Consider the following 16,087-nt stretch of genomic DNA (forward strand, 5'->3'; position numbering starts at 1 on the left):
TATGGATCCTTTTCACTTTGACAGTGTTTCTGTTGATCACTGCCAACAGGGGGATTCTTTTTTAATAAGAATTACTAATACAAACATTGCCTTTTGGACTTGAAATAGATTATTGATGTATGCCTTTCAATATTAATAAAACCTCTCAGTGGAATGAATTTGTTTAAACAGAAAAAAAAGTCAGCTGAGAGCTGTTACAGTGCTTGAAAACCAGCATTTGAATAAACATAATGTAGTACAAACAGAAATGATAGAGAAGATAAACACTACTAATAACAATACATATAGTAATAATATTAATATCCATATTAATTAAGTTAAGCAAATAAATAAAAACAAAAGTGTGGAAAAAATAAGGTGCAGAAGGCATTTACTGAAATCATTTAACTCCTATAGCAGATGGATTGTATGCAAACATATTATTGATACCTTTAACAGAGTCAATGTAATTTCCAAATGTGGTAATGAACAACTCAATAGATGGGACATATTTATAAAATTTGGGCATTTTTTTTATATGAAATTTACTAAATAAGCGTAATACATTAACAGTAGTATTTTGTCGTTCTTGTTTTCTTTATCTAAAATAGACTCGCTTTGGCTTCTAACTTAATTATGTGGATTGTTTGATTAGCAAAATAATCGGTTTTCTCTAGCAGACTGTATATATCAACCTTGATAGATGTATTGTCTTATTCGGCTTTACAAAAATCACATTTGATTTGATGACAAAGTTTGAGGTTTAAGAATTAGCATATTATTTACAGTTTGGTTGTGTACTTCTCTTATTGGTTGAAAATAATAGGTTTGTATGGAGTTTTTGCCACTGAATCTTGGAAAAATGGGAGCTCCACACAAATTTTCCACGTGGAGTGATTTTTCTTGTTTAGAAATAAAAACTTGTATGTTATTTGTACACTTGTGGCCTTTGATATGTATTCCACTTAAAAACATGGTAAATTTATATGGAATATTAAATGTCTTAGTTCTAAGAAAGTCCTCATAACTAAGAATTTGAACGTTTTTAAACAGTGTTCTGTTGGTTTTGAACGCAGCCCAGTTGGTCAACTGCCACTTCACCTCAACGTCATTTCCGTCACACAACCTTCTCCTAGAGTTTTGTCTAAGATGGCGTCAATGCAGTTAACGGATGAGGAGCTTTTCTCCGAATTAAAGCGTTTCGGTTTCACTCCAGGCCCGGTTACCGAGAATACCCGTCCGGTGTATTTAAAGAAATTGAAGAAGCTTCGCGAAGAGCAACAGCAGCGGGGCTCCAGATCGGGTAAAACCCGTAGCAGCGGGGCCATCCACAGCACCACTGGCGGCGGCAACACGGCGGGATCCAGGCCAGCCAGCCATGACGTCACGCACCTGAGCTCTAACAGGAGACCGGGCCGGAAGTCCTCCGTCCTCGGCTTCAGCTCCGACGAGTCTGACGCTGAAACTCCACTGAAAAGAAAGGGCCTCAATCACAGCGGCAGGGCAGACCGAAGCTCCGGTTTTCAACAACAACCGAAGATAAGGCCTGTTACAACACCGACTGTGGCTATCAAGAGTCAGTATGGCGCTGGGAGTACGCTGAATAGCAGCAGTTCTTCCCCGGGTCCGGACGGACAGAGAGGTGTCTCGCTGGGCTGGGGAGTTCGTGCCAGATCCAGCCCTGAGGCGAAAGGGAGGGATTACGACGAATCGGGAGAAGAGGACGATTATGAGGGGGAAACGGAGAAGAACTCTCGCTCTGTAAATGGCTGCGGGGCGTCTCACTTGATCACTAGCAAGTTAGCCGGGGATTACTCAGACTCCGACGAGGAGGAGGTTGGGGGCCTTGGCGGCGTAGACCGACAGCGGGATAGGTTAGAGCCCAGACGGAGCCACCCGAAAGCGGCGTTCCCTTCCCACGGAGTCGGCCGAGGGTCTCAGACGGGAGGGGCAGCCAGAGAGGTTAACTCGCCTGGGAGTCTAAACATGGTGGGAAGACGGAGGGAGGAGGGGGAGGAAGACGAGGTGAAGAGAAGGGACTCGGACCCATCGGGAGGCTTGCGGAGCCACAACTTTCCCAGGAAGTCCATCTACGTCTCCCTCTCCGAGAACCATGGAAGAGAGGCCGGCAAAAACAACCACGTCGACAGCGAGGACGGATCCTTCAGAAGCAGCAGCTCTAATAGGTTCAGCATCGGGCTGAGACCGCGCTTCTCCAACTACAGCAGCCTGTCCCAGCCTTACAGGGGCAACCACTCCAACCACACCGCTCCCAACCACTCATACAGCCAGACAGCGCTGAAGCAAAAGCTGTCTGTCCCGGAGGATGAGCTGCTCCAGCAATTCAAAAGGGAAGAAGTGGCCTCCTCTGGTAGCTTCAGCGCTCACTACCTGTCCATGTTCCTGCTCACGGCAGCCTGCCTCTTCTTTCTGCTGCTAGGCCTCATGTACCTTAGGATGAGGGGCTCTGGATCCTCAGAGGTGGATGGAGTCAGTAAGTATTTGATAAGATGTGCTATTTAAGCTTTTCCATTGTTTAGGGTCATGGATGTCCACTGGCAATTTAAAGCCAGTGTTTCAGGTAGAATGTTTTTTCCCATGTGGCTTAGTTGTGGTGTTAGTGTCTTTTTTTAATCTCCAGACAATTAAGCTTCCCCTGTACACTAGTTTGAAAATAATTGAAAGTGATGTTTTTTAAAGCTTCAGGAGATTCACAAGGATATACAACTTTTTTTGCACAACTGTAAAAAGTAAATAGCTGAGCAAGAATAGCAAACCTGTTATTATACATATTAAAACAAGAGCAGACTACCCCACACACTACTACAGTTAAGCAGAATTCACACAATATGTTGTCAACAAATGCAAACCAGGAGCACAGATCAGTGGCCACAGTGTGTTTTCAGTCTTTCCCCCCCTGCAGGTGCACTCACTAGATGTGATTTGTAGTAGTCTGAACCATCAGGAACATAATCCATCCCTCTCTAACAAGTGTTGGCACAAATGTTGGTTCAGCCGTGACCCAAACAGGTTCTAGATGCTGTTGTTGCTGATGCGTTCATCTCCAAGTGGCTCAGAGATGACCCAAACCCTCCCCTTTCCTCCATGATGTATGCATGAATACAAATGTGCAGACTTTGCACACTTAAAGGTTGCGTACCCAGGAAGTGAACGTGTGCCAAGAGTTGTCCAAATTCACAATTCATCAAATTCACCAGCACTCTTGAACGCACATTCTCCAGACTTCCAAAGACTCCACTTTTAGAAGATTATGCATATTGCAAACAAATATCAACAAGACAATGGAAACAAAGGGATAATAATATTACTCAACAATTGAAATGTTCACTTAATTAAAATCAAGGTTAAGGTTAAAAACGTTCAATTAAGTGTCGCAAATCTTATCTTTTACAACTTAGATCACCTCACAGATAACAAAAAAAGTTGTGTATGCACACAAGGATGTGCTTGCAGGTGATGCGATGGACATTCCCGCTAATGGTGTCACATGATTCCAGTGATCGACAGCAGATTTAGATCTAGATTCAGGTTCGGTAAAATGCCATCGAACCTCACCCTCGTGATATGATAAATGTAGTGAATTGATTTCCTTCCCTCCTTCCATTTAAAACAAACTTGATGAATCAAAATTTCTAAAAAGTTTGAAACCAAAGCTGTCGGATCGTTTCTTGTATTTTTGCTCCTCCACATTTAAAAACACCACAGTTTACAACCTTAAAAATTTACTATGGATTTCAGCACCTCTCAGACACTGTCAGCAATACAAATGGTCTATTTCACAAAGCTATGTACATGACTGTTAGGTTGCTTTCTACCTGTGTGCTGAAATAAAACCTAACCAATGATGTTATTATTTTGTTAAATTGCTTTAAAGTTGAAGTTTCGACCAGTCGACAAAAAACCAGATGCCAAATTTCCTTGAATATCATGTGTGTAATTCTGTCCTGAATTAATTCAGGCCTCAAGTGCCAAGCTGATGTGGTGAGGGTTTCGAGGGTTGAGCCTCATGTACAGACACTGACTCACATGTGATGTCTGAACTCCACTCACATTTCATGTCTCCAATCATGTCGTCTTACTGTAAAACACCAAGTTTTTCCTTCTACTATTCCAGCCTGTGCCTTATGTGTGAGGTTTACAGTGCAGTTTAAATGAGCATGCTGCGTCTCTGTCCCCTGACTGACCACCTTCTCTTCTGTTACAGTTAAGAGCCACCCTTTTGGCGGCGAGTTTGACTCTTCTTATGTAAGTATATATTTTCCTCTGACACCCTCTTCCAGTTGTGTGTATGACAAAAGCTGTGTAGCAAACTTTTTGTTGAGTCTAGAGAGCCCAGGAAATGCAGTGTGAACACTTCACCTGGAATTAGATTGGAAGCGTTATAATGTGAGCAGTGAACACAGCTTAAGTGCTGCGTGTTAATGAATTTAGCTCGCTCTCCTGGCCAGGCTGTGACCGGCGCTACCTTTCAAGCGTTTCATATTTTTTGTGATGTGCGCGTCGGCTGGAAAGACAGACAGTAATTGTCTTTGTGCCAGGTGTTTCATACGTTTTGTCCACCCCCCTTGTACCAACAAGGGTGGATCAAAGATGCAGGCTGTAAAACCAGTTTACCTGAACTGAACACTATGAATAACTCACATTAGGATCCAAATTTATTTTAAGAGTTCACTAAATGTCTTAACTGGGTGTGTTTTAATGCTAAAACAAAGCCCATCTAAATCCTTTCTTTACTGTACTCTGTTGTTTTTTCCACCTCCGCCTGTTAGTGCTGCAGTGCTGTGCCCCTCTATGACAGCCGGCCTCTAGAGTGCAGCGTTCTGCTGCATATGTGAGTGTTTTAAATGTGGAAAATGATTTGGGCACACCAGTTAGTGACTCCGAGTTCAGACACTTAGCTCCAACATTAACCATCATTAGCACAGAGCCTCGTATGAAACATTCAGATAGCAGCGTCTCATTTTCAGCTGGCAGTGACCGTCACTTTGACCACTTCAAATGACAACAGGTCACATCAGTGGCTGTTCATTAATGTTGATTCCTTGAGGAACAGGATGATGGGCCATAAACTTGTCTGTTGTCTGGTTAGATGTGTTATGCTGCCTGTGTCTGTATGACACCGCTGTACAACTGCAAGTTGACTGAGTGTTACTGTAGTTCATACACCTTCTCTCCAGCTCATCACGTCAGGAGTTACATTTTCCCACTTTAACTTTCATTCATGCGCAATTTAACTTACAATTTAAGCTCATAAACATAATGGTTTTGAAACAGGACATTCAGTATCTGGATCAAGCACCTTGTGAAAATGTATTTATTATATTAAGTAAACACTGAAGTGGATAAAATATTGTATTGGACTTTGGCAGACACCCAATATTTGACTTTGCTGCTAGATTGTAAAATTTTGCTTCCCTTCATATTTTCAGTATGAACTTGTGCCACCAGAAAGGTGTATAAATGAAATAACAAATCAATGCACTTCTGTTGGTTTGTTCACTAAGGATTTATTGTGTCTGCAGGACAAGGCAGAGAAGGACCTGATCCTGAAGCTGCTGCTCAATCTACACGACCACCTGGCCCACATCGCTGGTAGCTATGAACTCTCTGCACTACTGACTGACTGACTGACTGACTGACTGACTGTGTAGAGCTGTGTGAAGTAGCTTAGTGTAGAGTACAGTTTCTCCCTTTTTGTCTCTGACAGCTGAGTGAGCAGTGATTATTTTCATTGATTATGTGAATTCTTTCACCGCATAAATGCTTTGCTAAGCTAACCCTGCTTACAGTAGCAATATGCACTCATTCATATTCATAGGCCTAGTGATAGGTTGAACATCATTTAACATGAATACTGGGTGTCCATTGGAACACTGACTCAACTTTAGGCACATTTCACTGTGCACTGAAAGCTGTGATAACACACTGCGACTGGTCAATATAGGGAGCGTTTAAGTGTGTTCATTAGGCCGATGAGAGCTAATTAACACAGTGTTTTTAATGATATTACAAGCAGATAATGCACATTTATTTGCTTTATAATTTGCTGTATGCACAGGTGAAAGCAAATAGAATCATGTGCTGTTTCCAGTCTAGTTCTTTGGAATGACAGCAAGTCTCACGTTTGCATTTTATATTCTGTACACATGGATTAAGAGAAGAGGCCACATGAGAGGTCCTCAGTGAAAGCAGCTTTTATTGTTGTAATCTGAACTGAGTGACTGACTAACAACGCATCGCTAATAACAACCCTACCCACTACTTGTATGGTGTTCCTAACAAAGTGCTCAGTGAGTGTACAATGTATCGAACACTGCCCAGTATTTAAAATCTACTGTGATTAAAAATGTTAGGGTTGGTGCCTTTTAAACCTCTCGTGTAAACACAAGTACTGATGTGCAGATAAACAGGATGTGATGACACATTGTGTTGATACAGTTTGTTTTCCTCAGTGATGGTTTGATGCTGTTGATTACAGGCCAGCACGACTGTGGAGACCAGAAGTGTCCAAACAGGAGTCTGTCCATGGACGAGGCCTCTGCGTATTTACGGGTACGTCCACACTAACGTTCCTGCCTGTAACAAAACTTGAAACACAAGCTGTAAGCATGACTGCTGTGTTATGTGAATACTACACAGCAATGTTTGTGGTTCACAATGACCTTGAACAGGGTAACCTGTGAGCTTGATTCATTTTTCTGTGAATTCTGCAGAAAGGTAGAGTGTATCAACCTGTTTCCTCTGCTTCAGATGTTTTGAATGTAGCCTGAAGGCAGGATGAGAGTGATGCTGAGTGAGAGTGGTGAGCATAAGAGGAGCACTGTTTAGTTAATTGTTTGGAACAGCTTTTTTAAAGTTCCCATATTTTCTCTTCTCCTGTGTTTTGTTTGAAGTGTTGATCCATAAGAAGATATATTTGTGGTTTTAAGAACCAAAAACCATTTCAATGTAGTTTTACATCTCCTCTCTCAGGCTTCTCTCTGGAGCTCTAGTAACAACAGGTCGGTGAGCCAATCAGAAGAGAGGAGGCTCTGAGCCTCTCTTCTGATTGGCTGACTGTTTTCTGAGTGATCCAATTAAAATATAGCAGATTTCAAGTAAACACTCGGAGAAAGGTTGGCTGGTGGGTTGCTGCTTTGTTGTGACATCACAAAGTTCCTGAGGTCCTGACGGCTGGTTTTAAGGCTCAGTTTCTGAATACAGGCTGTGTGCATTTCTCTGTGGACTGAGGCTTTGATACTTTCACAGTATTAATATAGAACCTAGACCTGCTTTATAATCAAACTACACATGGACATCTGCCTTTAGACTATATGGGACCTTTAAAGTAGTAACATTGGTTTTCTCTCCCGCTCCAAGACGAGTGAGATAGCTTTGACCCAGAATGAGTTTTGTTTTCACAGCCAGTACAGATATCCACACAGCAACACCCTGATATACACACATACATTCATGCCTGTATCCCGCTCCATACTTGTATGCACTCACACTGTTTTTGGCAGCTGTGGCAAAGGGGGCAAAAGTGCTAAAACAAGCTCTTCTCAACATATCTCTAATTCAAGCAGGAACATTTTCATGTCATCTCTCTCCTGGCTGGAGGGAACCAGCATCAGCTTGCTTGTGTGTTTCTGTAACTGATGTTCAGCGTCCAGGTGTGCAGTGAAGGGCACCATTCACCACACCACATTGGTGTTTTCTCTCTCGGTGAAAACAGAGCTTAAAAGAAAACCCAGAGAGTATGGAAGATTATTGACGAGCAGTATCGATAAAGCAGGACCCTTAGGAGTGGGAACTGTTTGTGTTGTTCCTCTCATCAGTATCATGTGTTTTGTTCAGGCCCAGAATCAGGAGTTTGAAGGCTTCATTCATTTGTCTCTGGAGTGGATCATCCGGGCAGGACAGGACGTGGGCATAAGGTAAAACAAGACACAAGCATTCATGCTGATCACAAGCTTTTCAGAGCCCCCCCTCACTGTGTGACATCTGTACTCACTCTTTGTGTGTGTGTGTGTGTGTGTGTGTGCGTTTGTGTGTGTGTGCGTGTGCGCAGGCTGACTGGGCAGGTAGCTGATAACCCGGTGACCGATGTGTCTGAGATCTCTCGGCTGGAGTCCACGCACCCCAAGATGCCCTTCACATGCCGCTTCCGTCGAGCCTTCGTCACCGTCATCAGCAGAGTCTTCGTCATCGCAGTCGGTGAGAACACGACAGTTAATGAATGCGTTGCCAAAGTGCAGTGTCGCATTTTGCCACCAGACTCCAGTAAACTGCGTTTGAACCTGTGAATCCTGTGCGTCTGTGCAGTGGTGGGCTGTGTGTGGAGCGTGGTCTGGTACATGAAGTATCGCTGGAGGAGGGAGGAGGAGGAGACCAGGCAGATGTATGACATGGTGGAGAGGATCATCGGTAAGAAACGCCGCACGCGCAGAGACAGTCTGACGTCACTGCTGTTTGCTGTCTGACACAGAGATTAGGAACCAGTCTTCACTTTCATCTGTGTATCCAGAACCAAGAAGGTTCCCAACATGTTTCATGACAAAGACTGGAACTGAGGAAACCTTTAGCTTTGTAAGGAGTGAGAAAATAAAAACCACTCATGATAAGTTGATAATGTATAGAGACATTGAATCACATACACAGTATATTTACAGTTTTCAGACCCCTTCACTTTATGCACTTTTTATTGTGAGGTCAATATCATTTTAAATGGATGAAATTGTCGTGTTTGCCCATCAATCTACCCTCAATCCAAAATGACAAAGTGAAAACAGAAATATTAGCAAATGTATTAAAACTTAAAAAAAAGCTGAAATCTCTTTTACAAAATATTCAGACTCTTTGCAATGCCGCCCCAAATTGTAGTCAGGTGCATCCTCTGTGGGTCATTGTTTTAAGTTTTAATTCTCTTTTTGTTGTGATATCAAGTGATCCATACAAACAGTGTGATGCCTTGTGTGAAGTCTTTTCCATACAAGCTTTCTGTAAGACATCATTGTAATGAATCTAAGTTAAAATAGATAATACAGAGGCAGCTAAGGGCCAGTACAATAAAACACAATTAAAAAATAGAAAATGAAAAAAAGTAATTCTTTTCATACTAAATATTTCTTAAATCATGTCTGGTTTTATCTACTTTCTAGCAACAGCTTTCCAGTCAGCAGCACCTAGAATCTGAAATGAATAGGAGCTCTCTGTAGACGGCAATAAAATTTAGTGGCCAGGCGTAGATCAGGGCAAAGGTATAAAACCATTTCTAAAGCTTTGAGTGCTCCCAGGAGAGCAGTGGAGTCAATCATTGTGAAATGGAGGAAGTTTGGAACCAGGACTCCTCATAGAGTTGGCTGTCTGGCCAAACTGAGTAGAACTGAGCAAGAAGAGCCTTGGTGAGAAGGGGGGCCAAAAAACCCAACAGTCACAGAGCTTCAGAAGTCTTCTGGGACGACCGTCTCAGCAAGACACTGCGTTAGTCTTTATGGAGTGTCTAGACATAAGTCACTGTGAGTAAACGGCATGTCACAGTCTGCTGGAAGTTTGACTAACAGCATCTAAAGATGGGAGTTCACAGACACTTCCCGTCCATTCTGATGGAACCTGAGAGGATCTGTAAGGAAGAATGTGATAAACTGCCCAAATCCAGATGCAAAGCTCGGAGAGACTTACCCAAGAAAACTTGGCGCTGTAACTGCTGCCAAAGAGGCTTCAACAAAGTTCTGAATGAAGCTTTTAAATACTTTTGTAAATGAGAGATTGATGTTTTTGATTTTAATAAATTTGCAAAAAAAATTCTAAAAGAAATGTTTTCACTTTGTCATTATGGGTTATTGAGTGAGACTGATGGGCAGAAATGGCAATTGTATCCATTTAAAATGAAATGTACAACATTAAGTGTGCAGAAAGCGAAGGGGTCAGAATACACAGTGACGCCGGTGTGTATATATACATAATGTCCACTCTTGAAAGCTGCAGGTTTTTCTCTTTGATCCTTTTATTCTTCCTGACTTCTCCTAACCACCTTCTGTTGTTCAGACGTGTTGAGGAGCCACACTGAGGCTTGCCAAGAGAACCAGGACCTACAGCCCTACATGCCCATCCCCCATGTCAGAGACTCCCTGGTTCTGCCTCAGGATCGGTCAGTACCAACAGCTGCCACCCACGGCTCCGTCTGAATCCAGATAGAAAACTGTCAAGAAAAGTATATTAAGGCCTGATATTCACACCTGCCATTAGGCTTAGGCTAATAATCGATAATATTGAATATTGCGATATTTCCATACGCAATATTTTACATAATATCGGAAAAGTTATATATTTATATTATTAAAAAATGCCTGAAACAAAAAATACAATAATATATTAACTTTATGTATTATTAGAAAATAAGTAAGTCCCCCATGATAATATTGTATATCATGATCATTTTGTGTATCGTGATATTTGGGCTGGATGTGTTGAGATATTAAATTTGGGATATAAAGAAAGCAGGTGAAATGTCTCGGGTGATGGTTATTGTAGTTTTCATGTGTTTTAATAGGCTTCCTTAAAGTTAACATTCAGATACACTTTCAAACTCCTTGTCCAGTCTGCCTGTGGATCTGTCAGGTGAAGATGATGAGTGACAAGTTGTGATATTTTACAGGAAGAAGATGAAGAAGATCTGGGACCGGGCTGTGAGCTTCCTCTCAGCCGACGAGTCCAGGATTCGAACAGAGAATCAGAGGATCGGCGGAGCGGACTTCCTGGTCTGGAGGTGGATCCAGCCTTCTTTCAGTTGCGACAAGACCTCCTTAATGCCCTCCAAAGTTTGGCAGGGAAAAGGTAACGCACACTAAATGTTTTCACTCAGACTGTAGTAATGAGTCCTTCAGAAACCCGGAAATGCAAGGTATCATGGATAAACGGATATTTATAGCTGACAGTGCAGTGAACGTGGAGTGAACAAGCTACTGCAGCGCGCTCTCTGCAACCCCCTCTGCGGGGGGGTGTCACGCTGTCTACAACAGTTAAAGTGTCCTTTCTACAATGTGACCACTGTACAGCACACCTGCTGTTTCCTATTACTTTATAAACACTATGGTTATCCGATTATCAGTGTGTTTGTAGAAGGAGGCGGGAGAGAAAATGATTGGGTCAGACTTACCGCAGACCAGTGGATGTCAGATTGATTGGACGATTGGAATCTCAGAACTAGTGTGAGATATGATCGTGGCTCATAAATATGTTAGCGTGTTAACCAGCGTTCATTACCAAGGTGGTGTGCTGCAGATGAAATCATTATTTTTATCGCCGCTTCATTGTTGACATTTCGAGCGAGTGATGACAGAGAAAGCTAGAGGGCACAGAGGGTTGTTATATTCAGGTACAGCCACAAAGCATCTAAACACGCTGCAAACATGTGTTCCCTTTGCTGTAAGATACACAAAATGTTGGCAGAACAACTGTGAACTTTCCTAGAAACGTGGCTGCTCAAGAGCAAGTCATTGAAACAGCAAGTCAGCTGGAACTCAGTTTTCCAGTCACGGAAAACACATGGAACACGAGAGAAAAAAGTAAAATGTCCTGGAAAATTATTTCAACCTTTCAACCCCCCCCCAAAGTCATCTTCAGGATCGTGTTGATGTTCAAAATGGTCGGATAGTATTTTGAATAGGAGGCTATTGGTTTTGTTTGCGAACTGTGAACGCACCCCGAAGCCACATCACATGCTGCAGGTTGGATGATTTACAACTGAAGGGGCTGAAACTGAATCGTACATTTAGCCACACAAAGCTCTGGATTGGTCAGGAGGGAAAATTGTCGGTGACTAATTGTTGTATTGGTTTTCAGGCAGAAATGGGGAAAAAAGGGAAGCAGGTTATACATGTTTTTAATAATGATAAATTTTATTTACCTAGCAAAAGTTCCTGAGTGACATCATCAGTAAAAATGTCCTGGAAAAGTCCTGGGAAATGATCTGTAGAAAAGAGCGGGAAACCCTGCTTGATGTTTTTCAGATTTTGAGAGAGATGTGTTGGAGCCACGTATGTTTGTGGAGTCCACCACAGGAATCACACAGCCAGCTTAGATCCCTGTACTTTGTAATCTAACATGGTCTTCAGTTCATTGAGATTCTGTCCCCCTCCCCCCACCGCCAGCGTTCCCTCTGGACCGGAGGAACTCGCCTCCCAACAGCCTGACTCCATGTCTGAAGATCAGGAACATGTTTGACCCGGTCATGTGAGTACTGGTCTCTGCTGCTTGTTGGATGAGCTCAGTCTCTTCCCTGGTTTGACTTTGTGGTTTTTAACATCTTTGTGTGTGTTTTTTACAGGGAGGTTGGGGAGAACTGGGATCTAGCCATCCAGCAGGCGATCCTGGAGAAGTGCAGTGACAACGACGGCATCGTCCACATCACTGTTGACAAGAACTCACGAGAGGTACGCTCCGTCCTACCAATGACGAGCAAACTGTCATGTCCACCTTCTTATGCTGTTTTGCTGTGAGGATGTTACAGTGTACTTCCTGCTCTCTCTACAGGGCTGCGTCTATGTCAAGTGTCTCTCTGCAGAGCACTCAGGGAAAGCCTTCAAGGCACTTCATGGCTCCTGGTTTGATGGTAAATTACACACTTACATTTACAGCACGTCACATGATTTACTGTCCAGGAAGTCCAGTTCTAATAATTCATCCATGGGTTTAGAAGGCTGAACAGCAGTTTATAATACTAGGAGACAGAAGGTTACAAGTCGCTGCCACAGGAAACTAACTCAATTCCTCCAAATTAAAAGCATTAGTAATTCATTAAAGATGGTTTTTCTTGTATTTTAAGGACATTGTAGTACAGAATTTAGTTGAGTCCGCTCATGTGATCGTCATTTTCTCGTCCACCTTGACAACCACAAGATACAAAAGGTCCTGTTGTACATCTTTGGTAGGTCATCATGTGTCACGGCTTGCGTTTGAGCCCAACACAGTGGTCTGAAGGCAGCACAGAGGCAGGGGTGTGTAAAGGCAGCAGTGTTGAATCTGCTCTGAATGGCAGCGTGAGATGCATGAGTCGTGCAAATCTGGATAACAGCGAAAGCTTTCACACAGTCTCTGCTTGAAGTTCATGATGTTGCACTTGGTTGTTCATACAAAAAATGACTGAAGTACTTGTGTGAAGTTTGGAAAAAAGCTTGAGAGAGAAGTTCAAACTGTGCCTGTTTTTACAGCTCCATTGTTTTTGGGCCGTTACAGGACGTAGCCCCTGTTTCACTGCTGGAAAACTTTGGGTGGAGGAGCTTCCAGATACCGTACAATCTGACACACACTCGATTTGAAGCAGGCTGAGGCTCTAAGGCTGTGTTCATACTGACATCTAGACATGGGCTGATATTTGCTAATATCAAATGCACGTGTGTACATTGTACAAGCAGCATCACTTATACCTGAAACATAAAATACAATCATAATTATGAATTATTAAAACACAAAACATGAAATAAACAATATGATTTTATTAGAATCCCGGGTGATTATATCTTATAATATGATAACTGAGCTGGACTGTGTCCACATATTAAATTCTGGATATTGCCCCAAGCCCACTGACATCAGTGTGCAGTGTTTCGGTGTCTTCAGACTCGTGAACATATCAGTGAAACTGGACTGTCTGGATTGTATTTCAGCTTCTCACTTGTAGCAATACACCTACACAGCTCCTTCTGTTATTTATAACAAAGTACTGAACTCAGTCTGAGTTCCTGCTGAGGCTGACAACAACAATCAGCAGCTCACTGGCAGCATGCGATGACAACAGAAGACATTTTGAGCACATTATTAAGACACTGAATCATCTCGCTCAGCCTTATACAACTTGCACTGGTTTAGAATTACCCATATATGCACTGTTGACATAAAAGGAAGGGTGCATAGTTACTATCACAGTGATGGGGTTTCCCCATAAAAACAGTTGGCAAGCAATATATGTTTGTGAAACAGTATATTAGCTAAAAAGCTGCTTTCTGTATTTACCCTGTGAACAAATCAGTTGAACCTGAAGTCTGTAAATGAACTTCACTGCTCAGACACTGAATGCAAATGAAACATTTCTATTAGCAGCAATTTTATTTATTGATTATTAGCGTCTATATTTGGTTTGTAACATTATAATTTAACAATTACCCATAACTCGCAGAAATGAGCAAATTTAGTGAATATATCTCGTATCAAACCTCATAGTTTCTGGAAATGATGACGGACAAGAAAAGTGATTATTTCTGAAAGACATCAGACTCCTCTCTTACAATATATTATTCATGATACCGATTAAAGGGGGACACTTCTTCTGTGTTTTATTTGAAGTGTTGATCCATAAGAAGATATAATTGTGGTTTTAAGAACCAAAAACCATCTCAATGTAGTTTTACATCTCCTCTCTCAGGCTTCTCTCTGGAGCTCTAGTAACAACAGGTCGGTGAGCCAATCAGAAGAGAGGAGGCTCTGAGTCTCTCTTCTGATTGGCTGATTGTTTTTGGAGTAATCCAATAAAAATATAGCAGATTTCAGGTAAACACTCAGAGAAACCAAATCCCGCAAGGTTGGATGGTGGTTCCGAGTGGGTGGGGCTTGGGGCTTGGCTGAGAGCAGTGACTGCTTTATTGTGACATCACAAATTAACAGAAGTCCTGACGGCTGGTTTTAAGGCTCAGTTTCTGAATACAGGCTGTGTGCATTTCTCTGTGGACTGAGGCTTTGATACTTTCACAGTATTAATATAGAACCTAGACCTGCTTTATAATCAAACAACACATGGACATCTACCTTTACACTATATGGACCTTTAATCAGACCTATAGAGCCACTGTTTTTAATTTCTAAAATCAAGAACACTCTACTCCAACTGTATTATTTGCCTGTCTACTCGAGTGATGAGCATGGAACAGTCAAATAAAGGGATGGAGAATCTCTTAGTGCAGCTGCTCTTCCTCCATCACCATCTCCACCACAGAGCAGATCACAGCATCAGTATGTGGAGGATTTTGGGAGAAGACAGATCCAAAACAAAACGTAGCATCCTGCATGCAGCTGCTGACTCACTACTTCTAATGTGATGATTATCTGCATGTGTTACAGAGCGCTGTAGTGACAGTCTCACGTGTTTTCCGTTTTGACAGGTAAGCTGGTGACAGTAAAGTATCTGCGTTTGGACCGATACCACCAGCGCTTCCCGCAGGCACAGGGCTGCAACACGCCCCTGAAGGCCTCCAGCCTCCTCCACCCGAACACCACAAGCACCGCGGACACTACGCCCAGCCTGCAGCACCACGGCTCAGCCAACTCTTCAGGCTTCTCATGAGATCACCATTAAAGCATTAGATTTAGCGTTCTCTTCTGTGCCCTCCCAGCAGCACAGCACCAGTCTGCTGCTGCTCCTTCACTGCTTTATAACGGGGAAGACTTAAGTCTGTGCCATGGGAGAGCTTTTTTTTTTTTTTCTTCTTCTTTTTTTTTTAATTGTTTGTTTGTTTTTTTTTTTCAACACAGGATCTTTGCAAGAAAAGCTGTTCAGCGTTGCAGTGTTTGTTTTCTATAATCTTTGTATTAGAAATGTCATGGATTTAACAAGGAAGCGAAGCTCTTCTGGAATATTTAAGATGTGTGCAGATACTCCGACCCTCCCTCCTCCTCTTCCTCCTCCTCTTCCTCCTCCTCCTCCACAGTGTAACTAACTGATCCCATGATGGAATTCATTTGGGCACTGTATGAAAACGGCTGCATGTTTCAGCGTATGCCTCTATTTCAGAGTATGCCTCTATGTAAGCTTTCAATACAACAGTGTGGATGTTGATTTCTTTTTTCCTGAAGATGTTCGATGTACTCCTTGTTATTATTATTATTATTATTCTTGATTATTATTATTATTTAGTCAAGCGAGGAAGGCATGGACAGATTTGCAGAGGGTGTCCTGTAAATACATGTGAATGGTGGCACAAGCTTTATTACATCTTCTGTATTAAAAAGCAAAGCATAAGCTCACTTTTTTTTTTTTTTTTTTTTTTCTTCCTTTGCTGCTCACGTACCACAGCAGAGTACATCTGTATCCAGAGGCAAACACTCCCAGAGAGGC

At 42.3% G+C, this 16,087-nt stretch overlaps 1 protein-coding gene across 1 annotated transcript; it reads left to right on the top strand.

Moving 5' to 3' along the window:
• Nucleotides 1-670: 670 nt before the first annotated feature.
• lemd3 (LEM domain containing 3) lies at nt 671-15,449 on the top strand. Its single transcript, XM_022749752.1, has 13 exons — nt 671-2,473; nt 4,205-4,245; nt 5,523-5,592; nt 6,479-6,552; nt 7,837-7,916; nt 8,051-8,196; nt 8,305-8,406; nt 10,027-10,129; nt 10,637-10,815; nt 12,132-12,213; nt 12,308-12,413; nt 12,514-12,592; nt 15,135-15,449. Exons 1-13 carry the CDS (start codon nt 1,129-1,131, stop codon nt 15,314-15,316), a joined length of 2,589 nt encoding a protein of 862 aa, XP_022605473.1. The 5' UTR covers nt 671-1,128; the 3' UTR covers nt 15,317-15,449.
• The last annotated feature ends 638 nt before the right edge of the window (nt 15,450-16,087 follow it).

The sequence above is a fragment of the Seriola dumerili genome, unplaced genomic scaffold, assembly GCF_002260705.1.
Source record: "Seriola dumerili isolate Sdu_G_001 unplaced genomic scaffold, Sdu_1.0 BDQW01000138.1, whole genome shotgun sequence".
In the NCBI taxonomy this organism is placed as follows: Eukaryota; Metazoa; Chordata; class Actinopteri; order Carangiformes; family Carangidae; genus Seriola; species Seriola dumerili.